Here is a 20,116-nt window from a genome sequence, read left to right as displayed (position 1 = left end):
GTTGCGATAATCGTAACCCTCCATCCTCCCGACGGTCGGGAAGATGGAGGGTTACTATTATCGCAACTACCCTGACCAGGTTACAAAAACGGAAGAGTTATTTCGCCTTTAGCTTTGTCACAAAAGTATAATAATGAGATAACAATAAAGTTGAACTTAATATTACAGCTTTCCATATTTCAGTTCCATTTTCCAATTAGTTAAACGAAAAACTGTTCGCACAGTGATCTCGAACTATGGAAACTCGAGCGATGGTGTAAATACGGCTCTACGCCGCAATGAGTATTCGCTTCGAGTATATTTTGCTTCTTCGACGGTATTAACCGGTCATTTTGGTATCGATTCCTGTGCGATGTTGCAATCTTTTATTGTACTGTTGAGTTCAATTAAAAGAAGTAAACAAATTGCTTGAGATAGTTTCATGCCATTTTTGTTCTTGTGTTATAACCATGCCTGGGCACGGAGGCAACGAAAAGGTGATTGCGAGTCCATACCTCATGATCATCGCCTCGGTGCCCTTAAAATGTTTCACTAGACATACACTTACATGAGGGTGGTGCCCTTACCAAAAACAAAACCTTGGATGGAGCTCTTGTCCATTCAAACACGAAGCACACAGGTTTATGATGTGACATTTACTTTTATCTTTTGCCCCCTTTTTATTTTTTAATAATTATCCTTTATTTCCCCTGTTCAAAATGTTCTTATTTGTGTAAGTAATGATTAATGCTCGTGTTAGTGTTCCCATCTGACTGTTTTGACTTTTTGTTCAAACCCAAACTATTTTCAAAATACAAACAAATTGACGTGTCCCCTTTTCCATTCTTTATTTCTTTTGGGCGGGGTATATTTGGTGATAATTAAGTCGCCAAGAAAAACAAAGTCATGACCTACGATTGAAAGATCGCATTGCGATGACACGTCTCAAAAAGGGAAGGGGTGCAACCTTTATAATTAACGGGTCACCACTAAACGCCGTCACAACACTCAATAAAAATAATTGCCAATTATTGGTGGTAAACGTCTGCTGGGTGACCGAGCAATTGTTATACTGACAATCTTTGAGTGATGTCTGACATTTCATTATGTTTTCCATTAGACTTGAACTCAAGTCGTTAGGAGTGTATACTTAACCCTCTAGTCACTGCACCGCCCGAGTTTCTGAAAACCAATTTTTCAAGATTCTTGCAGTAAACAACTGGAATCGTAGTTCAATTTTTAAAAGATAGCTTAATATTTATGCACAATTTTTTACCCTTTCGGTAATGTTTGTATAAAAGTACAAGCTCCCATTGGGAACAATAATCGGCTCTCGAATTTTCTTTTTGTAAGGATAAAATGGACACAATAGCTTGTCAAGGCTTTTATCTGGCTCAATGCTCATACTAATTAAATGCGAAGGCGTTAGTTTTCGACAATATCATCATTAATGATGAATAAATACAGTTTCCGTTGTGTTTACTAATTGGTATGAGCTAAATTATTTCATCGAAGCTAATGACGATGAAATAATTTAGCTCATACCAATTAGTATGAGCATTGAGCCAGATAAAAGCCTTGAAAAGCTATTGTGTCCATTTTATCCTTACAAAAAAATATTCGAGAGCCGATTATTGTTCCCAATGGGAGCTTGTACTTTTATACAAACATTACCGAAAGGGTAAAAAATTGTGCATAAATATTAAGCTATCTTTAAAAAATTGAACTACGATTCCAGTTGTTTACTGCAAGAATCTTGAACAATTGGTTTTCAGAAACTCGGGCGGTGCAGGGACTAGAGGGTTAATACCTCAGGCGGTTTGATATAGGAACTACAGTAAAAACGACTTGATTTTAAGTCTGCTCCTGAATGTACGATTGATTGACAGCATGAGCTCACTGATGATCGTCGGAAATAGACTTTAGATCAAGTCGTTAGTATTAACCGTTATCTCAGGCGGCAATTAATATAGACCCTATAAGGCAATTGACGATAGGCCCTACAATAAAAACGACTTGATTTTACGTCTGCTCCTGAAAGTATGACTGACAGCATGATTTTACAAATGATATCGGAAATAGCTTCCACATACTTTAAATCAAGTCGTTTTTTTTTGTTACCGCTGTATACGTCTCGGAAAGCTGTATCGAATTCCAGCAAGAAAACGACTTGATTGTAAGACTATACTGACAGCTTTGACTCCCAGGTGAGCAGCGGAAGTTTCTCTCAGCACGGTTTGCCAATTGGATTAAATACCAATATAGCATTTCCTATTGGTTAAATCAACTCTCTACTGGGCCGGGGTCTTGTTCCCCACGTGGTATTCAAATCAGTAACGAAAGAGATATACAGTACAGATTGAACTTCGTGTATGAAAAAACAAAAATTAAAGGGACATGTTGCCTTCTATATCGGCGAGTAAGTTGTTCTATGAAAAGAATTTGAAACTAACCGTGCACTTTCGAGATGTGTGGATTATAATAATCTACTTTTAAAACATTGTTTCTGCAATCAAATATTTTACAAAATCTGACAGGTAACTAAAAAACACTTAGTTCAAAGACAAATCCCTGGTCAGAGATGATGACAATCTTTTTTGAAACAGCTCTTTTTCTTATCGGGAAACAGTTTCATGGTCTTTTTAAACAACTTTGGGAGCTCACATTTTCGCCGATTGAAGTGTGATGGTTTATAGTCACTAGCAACACGTAGAATAACGTTGCCCTTGAAATAGTATCAGGTTTTTGTTAAGGGATGTAGGCCTAGGTCTCTTTGTTAGTTTTAACTCTTGTTTCCAAAAGAAAAGACAGTGGTTTATTCTCAAATTTAACAACTTTGTGCCTGTTCATTCTCAAAAGACTAAAGGAGATCTAAGGGATGCCACATAAACAAATAATCGTTTGCAATCAACTAGTTTACGCAATAAACACGAATAATGCCACTCCCTCCCCACGCACCAACCACGCCCACCCAAAAGGACCCATTATTTTTTGATACCACAAACCCAAAACTATTTTGTCGACACTGAAAGATCAACACATAGTAATCGATTCTTGTGTCATTATCATTCTGCACCAGCACACAAAGCAAGAGTACGCATGCGTTCTTTATTATAAGCACAACACACCCGAAGATTGTGCACACACGATACGTGGAGTTAGCAGAAAGATCATCTGAAAAACGCCATTTTGGCCGGTTTTTCACTCAACAATGGCGAGAAATTTGTGCCTAGTGTTGATCTGTTTAACAGCAGTGTGTTCTGTATCGATAGCAGCATATGTGGAGGTAATTATTTCGATTTATTCTGATAATTTGTAGCGAATGTGTTTCTGTGTGGTGCTGCTGTTGAAAAGCGTGTGTTGTTTGCTTGTCGTCTGTCAAAAATCCTCATTTGACAACAAAATTGTGTGTCAAGTTTTATTTGTGTTTTTCCTTTGTAACATAATGCAATGAATACTGTAGTGTGATATGTCTCGAAAATAACACTAACTAAACAGGCTTATATAGTCGACAAATTTGTAGTGTTTTTAATTTTTGTTCTGTCGTCGGCGGGACACACCTCGGTAAAAAACAAGACATTTTGTGTGATGTTCAGATTTCGTAAGAATCCATTCATTATCGGTCGGGAGATCGACGCGCCTTACACACCTTCCTTGCTCCACCTCCATGCTCTATGCCCAATGGGGGTCCATGGTTAACAGAGTGGGCATCAAAATAATAAATAGATACATGTTTTCCATTTAGGTTGTAACGAAATTGATGAAAAGAAGAAAACAAAACAATGTTAACAATAAACAACAAAGTCCACTGAACAGAATGGGCGAGCCGCCCAGTTACACTTACAATTCATTACAATTTTTATTATAAAAGAGGATTTTTTCATAACATTTTGAATAAAGACGCTGTATCTGACTGTCACTTTGCATTGTGTGATCATGGTGTTGTCCAAAACATTCTGGGTGACAGTAAATTGTTGCATTATAATAATTTTATATTCAAAATATTGTTTTCCGACAGAATTAACAATTTTGTGTAAATAATGTCTTTCACAGTATTGGATTAAGCCAGTACCTGTTTGTGGCTTCTGGATTAGGTTAGGTCATGCTATTTGCATATTGTGTGTTTTTTATTTATAAGAAACTGTCAACTTTATTGGCTGTTGCAAGAAATAGGTTGCAATACTATAGGCCTAACCCTTCATCCTCCCAATGGTCGACGACACAGTCCAATAGAATATGCGACTGTGTAGAGGATGAGGGTTTCGAGTATCGCCATTATGGGAGAGTGGCATTGATATAAAAATATCTGCTTCATTTCAGTCAAAGTTTTGTTCTTCAGTGGGATATTTAATTAGTCGGTCAATACTTCAAAATCTATTTGTGTTTGTGGTGGGTGCCAGGTGTGTGGGTAAAATTAATTAAAATTTTTTAATTTGCACTTTGAAATATTGATAATATTCTGAATGGCCCAAGCCTTTAAAAAAACAAGTTACACATGTCATGAGGCCTGTCCACATTCCATGTAAATCAAAACTGACACAAATGTCAAAATCTCTCGACGAAAGATTCGTCCCTGTTGAATTAGTTCAGGATGTTGCAATTTTGCCAAAATACTGTGTATTGAGTGAAGTATGTGGTCATAAGGAGGCCTGAGTCCCTGAGATTTCAACTGCTAAAAATGAACTTGATAACCCTTGCGATAGTCGTTCAATTTTTTAGAAACCTTTAACAGGCAAAAAAGTGAGAAGTAAACGTTTTCATGCACGTTAAATACATATTTTGTTAATGGTATAGGCCTACCCATTGAACAATTCTTTCAATAATTTGGTTGAAAATGTTATTGTTTGTGGTTGATAAAATTCAAAATTATTGTCAGAAATATCAGGTTTGTGGACTTTCAATTCCTCTTTACGTTTTGTGCAAAAAATTATTCAGAGGAATCTTAAATTGTAGTGCTCTTCTCATGAATTTAAAGAGAGCAGTTTTAAATCCCTCCTTGTTTTCCTCACAATGAAAGAAAATTAACTTTCTGAGTACATACATTTCTGTATTGTCGAAAACAAAATTATTGAAATGCGATAATTCTTTTAATAATTTTTTACTTGTTTGGCTACTTTTCTATCTGCCCATACATGTATAAGGGACTTAGAAACTAGTGCACAGTGCATTTCCTTCAAGTTTGTTTTCATTAAACCATAATTGTACTCTGCGTGTTGTTGTTGAGTTATTACAGAGCAACAACCCCACTAATCCATTCTATTGAAAATAAACCGAAAACAGTGGACCGGAAATCTCGATGAAAGGGTATTCAGAAACTAGAAAAAAACAAACCCAGTATTTCCTAACCCACATGCTTACTTGTCATGTGTAAACAGCATTTGACAGTTCATCAGACATTGCAAAATACCGCAAATCAAGTCCATGACTGCAACTGCTGGGTGCGTAAACACAAGTTGTAAAAGTTGGGTGTGATCATTTCGGGGTAAATCTTTCAATGTTTCTATACATTTGCTCGCAGGCTTACTTAACCTGTTTCTCTTACATGTCTGAGCCTTAACCTACAGGCATATATTGCAATTGAACTTTAAAAAAATAATCCTGTGAAAGTAATTTTGCTCCATTTTTGCTGCCAAGTTCTCTACACATTTTATAACATGGCTTTTGTTTTGGACTTAAAATGCACTTCAGTACTTCTGAAGCATCAATGGTTGAGCGGAGGCAATATTTTCTTTAAATTTAAAACCTTAAGTTAATTTTTGAACATCAACACCCGTAAGTTATAATCTAAAACACCAAGCTGTGAGCTTCATACATGGTTTAACCAAAACCAACTTTCTATTGAGTGTTTAATACTAAAGGAATTGTATAGGAATTTCTAAATGTAATTGAAATGGAAAGATTTGGTTCTTTGACATTTTAAAAATGTGCCCAATGGCAAGGCTTGCAAATGCTTATAATAATCTATAAGAACACTCCCACATTTAACCACAACCCACCACATTCATCTTTCTTGACGTTTGGAACGCACATTGGTCAGTTTGTAGTTTGTCTTGGCCAACATTGTACAATCTGAGTTAATTCTTGTCAAAGCCTGTCAGCATCTAGACAAGGTGAGAAGACAATGAAGAAATTTCAATTTTAGAAGTGGGAGTAAAACCCCATAGAAATATTCTAGGGAAAAGCCACAAAGTCGGATGTTTATAGCGACTGAAACCGGGTCCAAGAGGTGGAAGGTGAGGCAAGACACCTCTGCGCAAACTTGACTTCTGACCTGACTATGAGTAGGATTTGAAACTTTGCATGGTGGAAATACAATATGGAAAGGTTTGCGGTAACACCGTGAAACGACTATCTCTAAATGAGTTGGGGTCGTTCTGAACAAAAAACGTTGGTTTAAACTCTATGTTTCGATCAGTATGCTCTGATCTTTTTTGCCAGAAGACAATCAGAGCATACTGATCGAAACGTAGAGTTAAAACCAACTGTTCTTTTCAGAACGACCCCCAATTCATTTATAGATGGTCATTCCCGCAAACCTTTTCCAGATCTGACTATGGTAATTTTCTTGAACATGTTCACACTGCATCCACTCTTACCCATGTTTAACATGTTTACAATCTCGTTACCTGCATGCTTATCAAACAGGTCCTTTATGTAATCCCCTACAAGATCAATCAAGATCATCTCTTCTAGAAACCAAGCCACATGCTTAATCCCCTTGTACCCAATATCCCAGCTGAGATCCCGAATAATCTCCAATCCATTCCAGCCCCACAAAGCCCACCTGTTAGCACACAAGGCAACAATGAAGACCATACTCGTATTGTAATGCCTAAAGTGTGCCCATGGAGGACACTGTTCAGACTCAGAAAGTGTTGAAGCAAACAGTGGGATCATTGTTGTTCCTTTCTAAAGCTCGTTCAGTATGTGCTATGACTGCGCACCAACCAGGGTCACATGGACAATCATAGGGAGGTCATCATATTCGATTTGATAGATTGATATTATTATGCGGAGCATAATAATAACATAAAGCGCATTGGGCTCTCCGTAATGTGCTATGTAAGCAAGGGGTGTTATCGTTTTCTGTGGATGAATTGTTGTGGGGCTTATTTTTCTTGCCGTTTTTTTTTTGCTCGGGTTTAGAAAATAGAGCATTGCTTATTGCACTGGATATCAGCACTGTGTACTCAATGTGTTTAAAAAACATATCATGTTGGAAACTTTCCAAATTCCACACGGTTTAAACGCTAGCCATATTGTAGATTAGAAGTGGCTTACCATTTATTATTTCAGTCTAATTCATTAGAATTTTCAATTAGACAAAAAAATTGAAACAAATTAATTAAGTGGCTTCTTACCGATTTAATGAAAAGCAATTAGTGCACAATGCAAGTAAGTCATACTGAAAGGGGCACAATACAAACTTGTAGGGGAATTTGTAGTGTCAAATTATATTAAATGATTGAGAACACTGAATGACTGTAATCAATAGCTAATGATCCTGCTAATTTAAACCAGGCACAGTAATTTTCTTAATGCTCTCGGAACTGGTCCCAATGGTTGCCATGACCATTTATATTGTTGATTGTAGTCACATGACATTTTGTTTGCTCTATCAAGGCTGAATGCAGCAGAAGTATTATAATGAATTGCAAATTATCAAACTAAAGCAATGTAGGCCTATTGATGCGAAGGCTCTTGTAAGAAGCATATTTTTACAATTTTAACAGTTTTCCCGCAAAATCCCTTGGAAATCCATCTAATGTAAAAAGAACTTCACTGGAAATTATCTAAGCTTTAAATAACAATAATGATTAATATTTGTTGAAGCAACGGTTTCCTGTATGGAGCGTATTGACTGTATTTAAAGGCAATTGACACATTTAGTAAATGTAAAAGACCAGTATTCTCAATATCCCAACATGAATAAAACAACAAGACTGTGAACACAGTTGGTCATCTAGTATGCAAGAGAATAATGAAAGAAAAACACCCTTGTGTGCTTTCAGATCTCTGATTCAAAAATTTAAGTCATGAGTTCAAATTTTCACAGGCTTGTTATTTTATGTTGAGATACACCAAGTGAGTCTTTAACAATGTGTCCAGTGCCTTTAATCTGAAGACTCGATCTGTCTTGAAGATGATGAAGATGTAAAGGAGAGGCAGTCGTTCCAGACAAGATGACATTTCATGAGATACCCCCCCCACCCCATTCCTTTCAGAGAATTCAATATGCTGAAGTGGTTAGTCAGTGGTTGGTGAATCGTGAATCAGAGAAGGCTCAGCCTGTTTAATATTTCAGAATCCTTCTCCATCTCCAGATTGTCGGGAAAATAATGTTCGAGTGGAAAACAAAATTGCCAACGCCTAGAGGTTGAGAATTGTATTTTGAGGCAAAAGAGCTCTTGTAAGATTTGTTAAATTAATATAATAGGCCAGAGATTAATAGAATTAAATCTTATTTCTGATATAGGCCTACATATCTTTCTTGTCAGAATATTATAAATTGTTGTTACATTGCTTGTTTATTATATTAAATAATTCTGTTGACAATACTAAAAACACAATCAAAAATAGGTTTTTGGCTTATGGCCGAACTTACAAGAGATTTATAAGCAGTCTGTGGCATTTCAAATGGTGTGATCTTCGGTATTTTGGTGAAGTTAATCTCATGTTGAAACCCCAAATACCATGTACTGCCTGATGCAGGGTTGTGCTTTTGAGAACCCTGAAAATATTTTGTAATGGGTCGCCTACTTGTCTGATACTTCACAGAGGCAACTAAGGCATTTGTCTTTATGTCCTCAGGTCATTGCCTTGCTGGCCTCGAAATGCTCCCAGTAGAAATTTACAATTTCCTTGTATAGGGTGCCCTTGGGGGAAAAAATGCCTTGGTGCCCTCACAAAAGAAGCATACAGGTCTGCGCCTACAATGTCCATTCTAAACCTAGAATGTCTTAAAAGCTCTCTCACAAAGATGAAAACCTGCTCAAGCAACCCAAGCACTCAGTTTGAGAATAAGCAAAAGACCATGAAATTTAATGCAGATCAGAGTGGGTTTTTTATTGATCGTAAAAAAAATCCGTTTGTATTTTTAGACAGCCAGGAACCTTGTACAGTGTCATAAGAGGTGCATGTCATTCCACCAAAAAGACTCGCACGTACGCAATGTAGGTTTATAGTGCACGCATCCGCTACCCCCCTTGAAATGTCTGACGAACCATGGCCATACTCGAATTCACATTATTGAATTTCAACTAATGTGTTGCCATAGAAGCTCTATCGAGGTACTATGAGATATTATAATTTTGAGAAAGATTGTGCTCTGCGAACGTAAGGCCATTAAAATATTTCTGCATTAAAGCAGGCTGTCCTTTTGATCGTTTTATAAGCAGTTTACACTCGGATAATTTCATTTAAAAAAAACCCTGTAATTTATGACCGCGCAGCAATGGACTAGTTCTGCATTGTCATGCTGTTTACCTCCAACTTTTCTTGATATAAAGTGCTTTGTCTCCTGACAATGACAAGAGCAGGCTAGTCGAAATGTTGAGACCAATTAAGAACTCACTCGGCAGTGGCATTAATAACAAGAAGTCCCCTAGATACACTAAGCAAAAGTAGTAGTCCTGGCTGGTTTCCTGTCTCCCAACAAGGTATAAGCATTTCAAGGACAGTTTTTCAGAACTGAGAAGTTACTGATACTCCGCAGCAGTAGAATAGAATACATATTATTTTAGTTCTTTTTGAGAACGAGGTTATTTCTGACTCAAAAACAATGGTGTTTTTTCTTTTGTTCTAATTTGCAACTTCGATGACCAATTGAGTCCAAATTTGACAGTTTATTTTATAGTAATACACAAAGTGAGAATACTGATCTTCGACAATTTAACAAAAGTTTTCAGTGTCTTTAAGTAGCCTCAAAGTGTTTTTGTAAGGACAGGGGCACCAAGGCGTTTCTCTTTGGTAAAGGGCACCCTATGAGGACATTGTACATTCTACTGATCAGAGCATTTCAAGGGCAGCAAGGCCAGGGGGCATGGAGGCAATCGCCTCGTTGCCTCCATGTATCAGGTCTGGCCTCACATCAGTAAAGGGAAACCATTAACCACCCTACAGGCGCTCCTGGTCTGAGTGTGTAGCAGGCTTGGAAATTACCTCGGTGCTTTTTTTTAATCACATTTCCGTGCTTTGACAGCGGTGAATGTGTGCACAGGCGCGGAACTATAAAACGTTACTACTGTCACGGTGATGCGCGGTTCTTGTGTGTGTATTGTTGTATGGTAGATGGCCAGAGGGCTTGTTTTTGTCCTGTAGAGGTTGAAGGTTATGCATGATGCATTGAAGTCCTGCAGTAATGTAAACCAGGCCTGTATGCTTCATTTTTGACAGGGCAAGGGCACAAAGGCATTTTCTCCTTGGTAAAGGGCACCTGATGAGGAAAATTGTAAATTTCTACTTTAGCATTTCAAGTGCACCAAGGCAATGACCAGAGGGCAATCGCCTTCCTTGTCTCCATGAAGTATCAGGCCTGATGATGCATTGAAGTCTTGCAGTAATGTGTAGACTGCGTGTATCAGGGCAAGAATTGGGGGGGGCGGGAAATCCATAAGACCACAAGACTTAAAGCTCAGAATCTTTATTGGACTGAGTTTTTATTTACAATTGACCAGAACCCAGGGCTGTATGCTTCGTTTTTGAAAGGGCAAGGGCACCAAGGCATTTTCTCTTTGGCAAAGGGCACCCTATGAGGACATTGTAAATTTCTACTGGAGCATTTCAAGGGCACCAAGGCAATGACAAGGGGCTAACGGAGGCAATCGCCTCCATTGCCTCCGTGAAGTATCAGGCCTGAGAACCAGTATCGGAAACAACAAGGCTTGTACCACATGATTTTGTAAAATGCTGACGATATGTAGGTTAGCCAATGATACGATTTTAAATTGTACTTTTATGGATCTCATCTGAAATTTTAACAATGGATTATTTATGCAAAAGAAAAATAGTTAATGGCCCTTGACATTTCGACCCTAGCAGAGTCTTTCTAATTATAATTGGGGTTTTTTTCTTTCCTTTTTTAGCCTTACTCTGCTTGGGACGAAATGTCCGGCCATTAAATACTCTTTTGCATTATACAATGTACAATACCCAAACCCAATACACACTAGGAGTGTACTGTTTGGTTTGGGTGTTTACAAAATTTACCCAAACCCAACAGTGTCATAGTATTGACATAAGTGTCCACCATATCTCAAAATGGCTGAAGTCCTGTTAGTTGGTAAGCCGTTTGCAAGCCACAATACAATACAATAATCTTGATTAGATTCCAAAAAGGGTAATTCAAATGCTCACATACAGTAAAAACATAGACACCCATAAATGTATTTCTATTTTCTACATGCTACATGTATTTCTATTTTCTAGATCATTAATGCACGAATCCGCCACACATTGCACCCAGTGTAATATGAAGTCTGCATGATCTCTCGTAGGGGCTTTGGATGAGTAGGGTGTTAAAAATACAAATATCAGGTCTCATCTCTGCGTTGAGCGGGATGAGGCAGCTAGGCGTGATGGATCCTACAGATGGCCTTGCATTGGGCGTTAGGGCGGCACTAACGCGACAAACACCACCTTGGTGTTGTCCTTTCCTCTGCTCTTCCGCACAATCGAACAGCCACATATTCGTGGGGCTTGGAGAAGTGTAGAAATTGTAACATCAGGACCCAGTTTCATAGAGCTGCTTTCAAAGATGCTATGTCAGATTTTTGGCCGATTTGACCCAAAAATTTTGATTTAAAATTCAATAGGTAATTTGATGGGGGTCGAGAAATGTACAAGCTTTCATTTGAGCCATTGCTCGAAAAAGTCCGCCAATTATTAGTAGCAGTGAAATAAAGTGCTCAAAATTAGTTTGTGTTGGGATCCCGACAATATATCACGTGACCAATTCTTATGTGTTTTATAAGAAACGTTTTAAATTTTTGTCATGGTTCCTGACCATAAAAAGTAAAAGTTAATTTTTTTCCCGTTAGAGCGGATGATACTCTTTGAAATACCATTCACTCGAAAAAAATCTTTTTTTTAATGTTTCGGGCCAAAAGTCTGACATAGCATCTTTAAGCAGAAAAATGTTGCTTTTAAAACATCTTTCTCTGCAAAGAGAAAGCAATGCATGGTTCATTCTTGTGTAGTTACTTCCTGCGAGTGCGATACAATTATTGACGTCACATGGCTGTTTTCGCAGCGAATGATTCGCAGGAGTTGAGCACATTTCATCTGATGCGAATTATTTGTTGCAAATTTGTGACGTCAAAATTTGTTTGGAATCGCAGGAAGTATGAACCGGGCGTAACTCATATTACAAAAATGGGACGGGATTAAAGGAACACGTTGCCTTGGATCGGTCGAGTTGGTCTGTGAAAAGCGTTTGAAACCGTTTGTTATGTAATGCAAATGGTTAGATAGATAATTAAGAAGTAGAATAAAGATCCACATGAACATGCCTCAAAATTGCACAGTTTTTCTCTTACGTCACGAAGAAACCCGGTCGGCCATTTTGTGGAGTCAAAATTTGACTCCTTAAAATGGCCGACAGTGTTAGTTTGTGATGTAAAAGGAAAACCGTGCAATTTCGAGTGATATGTGTTTGGATCATTATATTCTACTTCTAAAATATCTTTCAAACCATACAAAATGCATTTCATAACAAACGGTTTCAAACGCTCTTCAAATACCAACTCGTCCGATTCAAGGCATTGTGTTCCTTTAAAGGTGTGCACTTGTTTTTATAGCACCTCCAAATATGCTAGCTAACAATGTGTATTAGTAGCAGTGGTGTAATGTACTGTGATACTTTTCCTTTAGTCATTGTATATTTGCAATCATCAATAGTGCAAAATATTGCACAGACTGTCTCGAGGCCTGTTCAGATGGTTTAGCGTCGTCGGAATTTGGCTTGAATGGTTGGATAATTTGTTTTCCTTGTTGGTATGTAATGCATGTTGAGAGGCTGTCCTACAAAGATCTTTGGAACACGATCTCTAGAAAAAAAACTAAGAATGGTCTTGTGAAGATTGTACAATCATAATTTTTTAAGGTGCATACTTCATGCCTGATGCTTTACAGAGGCCACAGAGGCAATAGACCATAGAGTTATATATAAGAACTAGAGGGCGCACGAGTGATGCTTCGTGCACAAACGCCACGGGACCGCAAGATGACAAGCGCCTCATTCTGCACGCGCGTTGAATATGAACTACACGTTTGAGGTTTTTTTATTGATTGCTCACGCGATGCTGTTTTGTCAACTTAGAAAATGGCCGCCTGCTCGCATGTCGGGGCGCGTATATAGGCCAGTGCGCGCTCTAGTTCTTATATATAACTCTATGCAATAGACCGATCCATTAAGCTCCGCCCCATTGCGTATTGACCAATCACAATGCACTGAAGGTCCGACATGCATGCGCGTATGCTTGGTGCACGCGGCAGAGTTGTGCAGAAAGGCATTGGAGAGCCCCACGTGTTTTTGCTCACACGTGCGTCGTGGGCGGAGCCTACTAGATCGGTCTATCGACTCCATGCCTCTGAATTAGTCAATGCAGGCCTGAAAAAAATCACACAGTAGAGACCACGGAGGCCATGGCCCCTGTTTCCCCTGTTGCCCTTGTCTTGCCTTCATGCCCCTTAATTGTTTTTCCCTTGTGGTAAACATGGTAAATGAAGCACTATAATTCGCTTAGAAGTACAGTACATGTAGGCCTCTCAAAGTGCATTATATTAATTTTTTTACTCGTGTTTATCTGGTCGTTAGTAGTTCGGTAACCATCTCAACTACTTAGCACGCCTAATACATGTACATCAACAAAGGTGTTTGCCTCCATGCCCCCTGTTTATTGCCTTTGTGTCCTTGAAATGCTTTATTAGAAACTTAAAACAGGATGCCCTTTGCCCAAGGAGAAAATGCGTTGGTGCCCATGCCCTTTCAGAAGCAAAGCATGCTGGCCTCCCTTAGTATATAGAACATGTATGCAGCCCGGCAGGCAAATTGGCACGCATGTATGGTGCCCCTTTCTCTTATTAAAAAAAAAATTGTTTGCCAGGCAAACTTTGCCTTTAAAGAGGTCTCAATTTTACTGAAGGGTGTTTTGTGACCAGGACTAGTGAGATAAGAACACGGTATTACTGCTTCGTTCCATTCCGTGTTGTTTTTTGAGGTTTGTGAGTCACAACCACGAAACTGCTGCCATGGTCAGTGTAGGAGATTAAAATAAATTTTACGTCTCAAGGTTTGCAAACCAAAATTGAACGCATTTTGTTGGGTTGGATTTGGCTCGCTTGGTGGCTCCTGGAGAATGTTTGATTGCCTTTTCGTCGAAATCGTCAATGTCATTTAAAATTCAGGAATTTGTCATCAATTAAAAACACTAAAAGATTTCAAAAACTAAAGGTATACTTTGCCTTTTAAAACGATCCTGTCTTATTTGGTGAGCAAACTCTGCATAAATTCATGGCTGACATTAAGATGCCGGGTTTGCATATCCTGCGGGTAACTTGGGTTGTGATTGCGGCTGACCTTTAACCTTTGCTGCCTCCATCTTTGTCTGCTGCACTGAACATGTCGTGTCGCATTAGCCACGGTTGGGCAGAAACATGCATTGGTTTGCATTGCATGGGCCTCGGGTGCTCTATTTAAATAACGCAGACTCACTAGAAATCTCCCAAGGTGTGCAATATGGTACAGTCAATTCAATTCAATGAAGTTTATCCCATAGGGGGCCTTCTATTTTTTTGGAAAAAAATTTCAAAGATTTTTATTCCTGCCTGATTATTATTCCTGCACCGGATTTTCGGCGATGAAAAACGTAAACACCATTTGAAATAGTTTTGTATTAATCTACGTATATTTTTCAAACGGTTCTAAAAACAAAAGGTTTACTTTGCCTTTTAAGGCATTGTACACATTTGGTTATAAATTGTCAAATTAAGACCAGTATTCTCACTTGGGGATGTATCTCAACATTCAACATTATATGCATAAATTAACAAATCTGTGAAAATTTTCACTCAATTGGTCATCAAAGTTGCAGGAGAATAATGACAGAAAAAAACACCCTTGTTGCACAACTTTGTGGGCTTTCAGATTCAAAATAAAAGGCATTAGGCCTTAACGCTTTAAATATTTGAGTGAGAAAGAACCTCTTTCTCAAAATCTACATTACTTCAGAGGGAGCCGTTTCTCACAATGTTTTATACTACACTGTGTATTGACAGCTCTCCATTGCTCGTTACCAAGTAAGGTTCTTATGCTAACAATCATTTTGAGTAATTACCAATAGTGTCCAGTGCCTTTATTTGCAGTGGACACTATTGGTAAATACTCAAAATAATTGTTAGCATAAAACCTCAAATAGTAACGAGTAATGGGGAGAGGTTGATAGTATAAAACATTGTGATAAACTGCTCCCTCTGAAGTGGTGTAGTTTTCAAGAACGAAGTAATTTTCAACAAATTTGATTTCGAGACCTCAGATTTAGAATTTGAGGTCTCAAAATTTAAAAGCACACAACTTCGTTTTACAAGGGTGTTTTTTCTTTCATAGTTATTTCGCAACTTTGACGAACAATTGAGCTCAAATTTTCACAGGTTTGTTATTTTATGCATATTGAGATACACCAAGTGAGAAGACTGGTCTTTGACAATTACCATTAGTGTCCAGTGCCTTTAAAGTACACTGTGACATTAACAAATCCAGAGTCCGATGAATATATCCTATTGGATCACTGTTAGAATGCTCAGTAATCTACATGTTGAGCAGGATGTCTAGAGGAAGATGCGATGCCATAGTAACCTGTTTATCAATTCAGACTGTGGTCGTCCGTCATCGATGATGAAACTCTGTCTCATTCTCCCCTCTCACCATGCACCGTCACCACGGTAATAGGGATGACTCAGGCTTAGTCAAGGCAGCCGTTGCACGACGACCACGAACAGGATGAGGAGTCCTGTTGGGTTTTTCATCTTCCTTGGCCGGTGAGGAAGGACGATACCTGTCTTAAAAGACATGTGAGGAGAATGAAGATGTTGCCCTAAAATGCAAGGCAGGCCTCGAATTAACCCACGGCACCAACAGCAATTGCCTTGTGCTTTTGCTGTGGTGCCCTTTGCAATTTACATGTACTGATTTTAATTTCCCTCATAAAGGTGCCTGTACTAGAGGAAAATTTGTGTGCCCCCTTCAAGAAATAGGTTCAAGGCCTGCAAAGTATTATTAATAATAATAACAATTGAGACGATTATTGTGAAGCATTTCACAATAACTGTCTCAATTCACATTTGTACCATATTTGTACCACATTTAATTGATTTGATCCATATGGTTAACTGAAAATACAATAAAACTATGTGAAAATTTCGTAACAAAAGTGGGTAGATTTTTTGTATACTGTAGGCCCTATCGTTGAAAATCTTGAGCGATAATGTCCACATGAAGAATAATTCGTAATAAAAATTGGAGTCTGAGATGAAATATTTTTTGAATCCCTCTCTTTAGAACCACATCAGTGTGAAGGGAGTTGTTTCTCAAAATGTCATAACAATCAACATCTGCAATTGTACCAAAGGTATACCAGGCCTTCCTCTAAGGGAGGGATGAAGTGTTGTGTGACATAGGTTTCAAGGTTATGTGGTGTCGTATTTCATAATGTAAATTACTTGTGAAGATTCACACTCGCGTCATGGCAATGGATTTGCCCGAAGGAAGAGGTACAGCATTTACAGAGGAGAATTAAAGAAAGGATTTTCTTTGAAAGAATTTTCTTCGAAAGGACTTTCTGCGCAAGCTTTGTAACTGCAGAATGCCTAATGTACATGTAGTAAAGTGGTGTACATACGCGCACTCGTAAGCAAAAATTCCTTGCTAACCCACGCTTGACATGTAAGCGCGGAATTCCCTGCTTCGGTAAGCACAGATTCTGGTAAGCAAAGCCATGGAATTTTGCCTCGTCTGCATGGTCTGGTTGTGCACTATAAAACGGCTGCCTTCAAAATTCCTTGATTGCTGTGGTGCCCTTTGCAAACTTCTATGTTACAAATTGATATTTTCCTCATGAAAGTGCCCTAAGAAGTGCCCAGAAGTGCCCAGAGGGAAACTGTCAGGCCTGGAATAAAACACAGGTCACAGAGGCCATGGCCTTCGATGCCCCCTGGTCTTGGCCTAATGTAGGTGCCCCTTCATAAAAATTGTAATTTTGTATTACATAGCATTTTGTAAATTGTGTACATTTTTTACACTGTATTGCCTTTTAATATGTGAATGTTGCTATTTTTAAGACTTACATGGACAGGTACTTGGCCCCTTCCAGCTTATGCTGCTGGTCATTTTGTTGTACCAATAAACAATAACAAATAAATAAAACTATTTCCCATTGACTCTGTAAGATTTGCCCCTGTAGTGCAAAATGCAAATGGCCTCGCCCTTTCTTAGTTAAAATTCCAGGCCTGAACTGATGCCCCTTCATGAGAAGAGCGAAGTTCAAGACCCGATGTTTACAGAAAGAGATGGCCCTGTTTTTGATCCGGGATGATTGTTTTGTGTAAGCTGTCGGATTGTTGAGGTGTATAATGAAAAGACTGCTCCGAGTTTATGCATTGCGGATTGTAAGAGCGGTCGACTACACACTTTGCACTTGTCTGATGTTATAAGTGTCTGCATGTATGCCGCTGCAGTATAACTGAATGCAAATCTTATTATAAAAGCTCGAATCGGTGTAATCTAATTTAATAGAAGCATTGAGAGAATGCTTAGAGCGTGATGAGATGGGCCTTTGATAGGAGTCCGGGACCACACTGTAATGAGCTGGGATCCTCTCAGGGATTGCCTTAGCAATGCATAAAACTTAATTGTGGTCTTCAAGATGAGTCAGGGACCTACGCGAATCTATGTACGATGGAATTATTGTACTCCCTGTGCGGGGAGAATTAAATGACTGCGCATGCGTGTACTTGGGAGCTTGCTTGCACAATCTGGCAGCTTATCAATGTAATCAATACGCAAACTAAATGGGTAATCTCCAAAAAGTAATTGGATCAATGAGCTGTGCCATTAAGCCATTTTCTTGAACAATAACAACAACAACAACAACAACAACAACAACAACATAACACTGTACAAAATGCTTCAGAAAATGGCAGACAACAACATCATTAATAGTGTAAAATGCTTTCAGGCCTGATACTTCACGGAGGCAACGGAGGCAATTGCCTCCGTTGCCCCTTGTCATTGCCTTGGTGCCCTTGAAATGCTCCAGTAGAAATTTACAATTTCCTCATAGGGTGCCCTTTGCCAAAGAGAAAATGCCTTGGTGCCCTTGCCCTTTAAAAAACGAAGCATACAGCCCTGTGCTTTACAAAATAAAACAAAAACAAAATAACACTAAGTTTTAAATTATCTACCAGACTTGCTCTGCATGTTCATGTATAGTATTCTTTTGTAAATTAATAATATAATTTTTGTATCCACCCAATTTTGGCACTTGCACTGTGGATGTTGTATGAAATAAATAAAATAAATAAATAAAATGTAAATAAATAAAATGTAATAAATTGTATTACGAAAACAAAGTCAAGAAATACAGTGACAACAATTTTGAGCACACTTTAAATGATTTACATTAAACAAAAACAACAGCAATAATGTTAAATAAATGCTTTACAAAATTCAAGATTTTAACAACAACAATGTAAATGCTCTATTCAAAGACATAAACAACAACAAAAACAACAACAACAACAACAACAACTCTTTCAAACAGAATCAGCATCTTGGGAATTAAAAATTAGTGGGGACTATTGTCTTAGTAGCAAGTATTTGAGGCACAACTATTCGAGTAGTAAATTTCACTAGTGGCTACAAAATAGTAAAACTTAACACCAATAACACAACATTTACTACCGCGGAGTAGATGTTCGGGGGTTCGGAAAACTTCTCAGTTCTGAAAAGAACTGCCCTGCTTTTTAAACTATTACCCAGGTGGATGGTATAGAAAATAGGCTGGGACTACTACTTCAGTTTATAGGATCGTGATTAACTGTGCTACCGCGGAGTCAGTTCTTAAATTGGTCTCAACGTTTCGACTAGCTTGCTCTAGTCATCGTCACATCTTCTCAGCGGTAGTAGAATAAAGCAAGACAGTTCTCTAAGAACAAACTCTACCTGTCAAGTAGATACACACATGGTGTTACCGCAAACCAAATATATAATTGATACCTCACCATGCAATGCCTCAAATCCTATATAACACAATATTGTTTTTATTTTTGCTTCCTCCAGGCTGTTGCTGGCGTATTTGACATCTCCAGAGGACACGTCCTTCCCCAGGTCGCCTTAAGATGTGGTTTCCTGAACAAGTACACAGATCTCAGGACAGGAGAATGGTTGAACGGTGACGTTCCTTCTCCTTGTGACATCTCTAAGAATGACATCTTGGACTACTGCAGACAGGTAAGGTAGCTCAACACTTAGACCCCGTTCCCACTGGACCCCGCATTGATCTCCAAATTAGAGAAAAGGGCGATCAAGACCCCGAAAGGGCGATCAACGAGAAACAGGCTCCAGTGGCAATGCAAGGGCGTTCAGGATCTGACTGTGCAATTTTGATCCTCCTCGGGAGTAGGATTAAAGCGGGATCTGATCGCCCTCTTGGATTAATGGGCGATCAAAAGTCTACTGGGCACGCAAAGGGCGATCAGACCCCGCAATTTGCTAGCAAAACAGTGTTCTTTTGAACCCACTTCCGTTCCCACAAAGGGGGATCAATGCGCGATCATACTCAAGTGGGAACGCGACCACGATTTCACGCCTGCAATCCATCTTGTTGCCCCCAGAGCCCTCTTGTGCCCCTTCAAGAACGAAACTCGAGGCCTGTGCTTATTCAAATTCTGAGCATTCAGTTCTGACCGAGGGAGGCTCATACAGGCCTGTATGCTTCGCTTTTGATAGGGCAAGGGCACCAAGGCTTTTTCTTCTTGGTAAAAGGGCACCCTATGAGACATTTGTTTAGTTCTACTGATGAGCATTTCAAGGGCACCAAGGCAATGATCAAAGGGCATGGAGGCAAACGCCTACGTTGCCTCC

The 20,116-nt window shown here is 38.8% G+C and overlaps 1 protein-coding gene across 1 annotated transcript in view; it reads left to right on the top strand.

Moving 5' to 3' along the window:
- The first annotated feature begins 3,083 nt into the window (after positions 1-3,083).
- LOC117301535 (amyloid-like protein 2) overlaps positions 3,084-20,116 on the top strand; it is a 46,747-nt gene continuing 29,714 nt past the window's right edge. The window contains exons 1-2 of the mRNA XM_033785556.1: positions 3,084-3,265; positions 19,313-19,483. Of these exons, the coding sequence (XP_033641447.1) occupies positions 3,191-3,265; positions 19,313-19,483 (246 nt within the window). The 5' untranslated portion in view covers positions 3,084-3,190. The remainder of the gene's footprint in view (positions 3,266-19,312; positions 19,484-20,116) is intronic.

The sequence above is a fragment of the Asterias rubens genome, chromosome 17 (genome assembly GCF_902459465.1).
Source record: "Asterias rubens chromosome 17, eAstRub1.3, whole genome shotgun sequence".
NCBI classification, from domain to species: domain Eukaryota; kingdom Metazoa; phylum Echinodermata; class Asteroidea; order Forcipulatida; family Asteriidae; genus Asterias; species Asterias rubens.
This window is presented reverse-complemented; position numbering and strand designations above follow the sequence as displayed.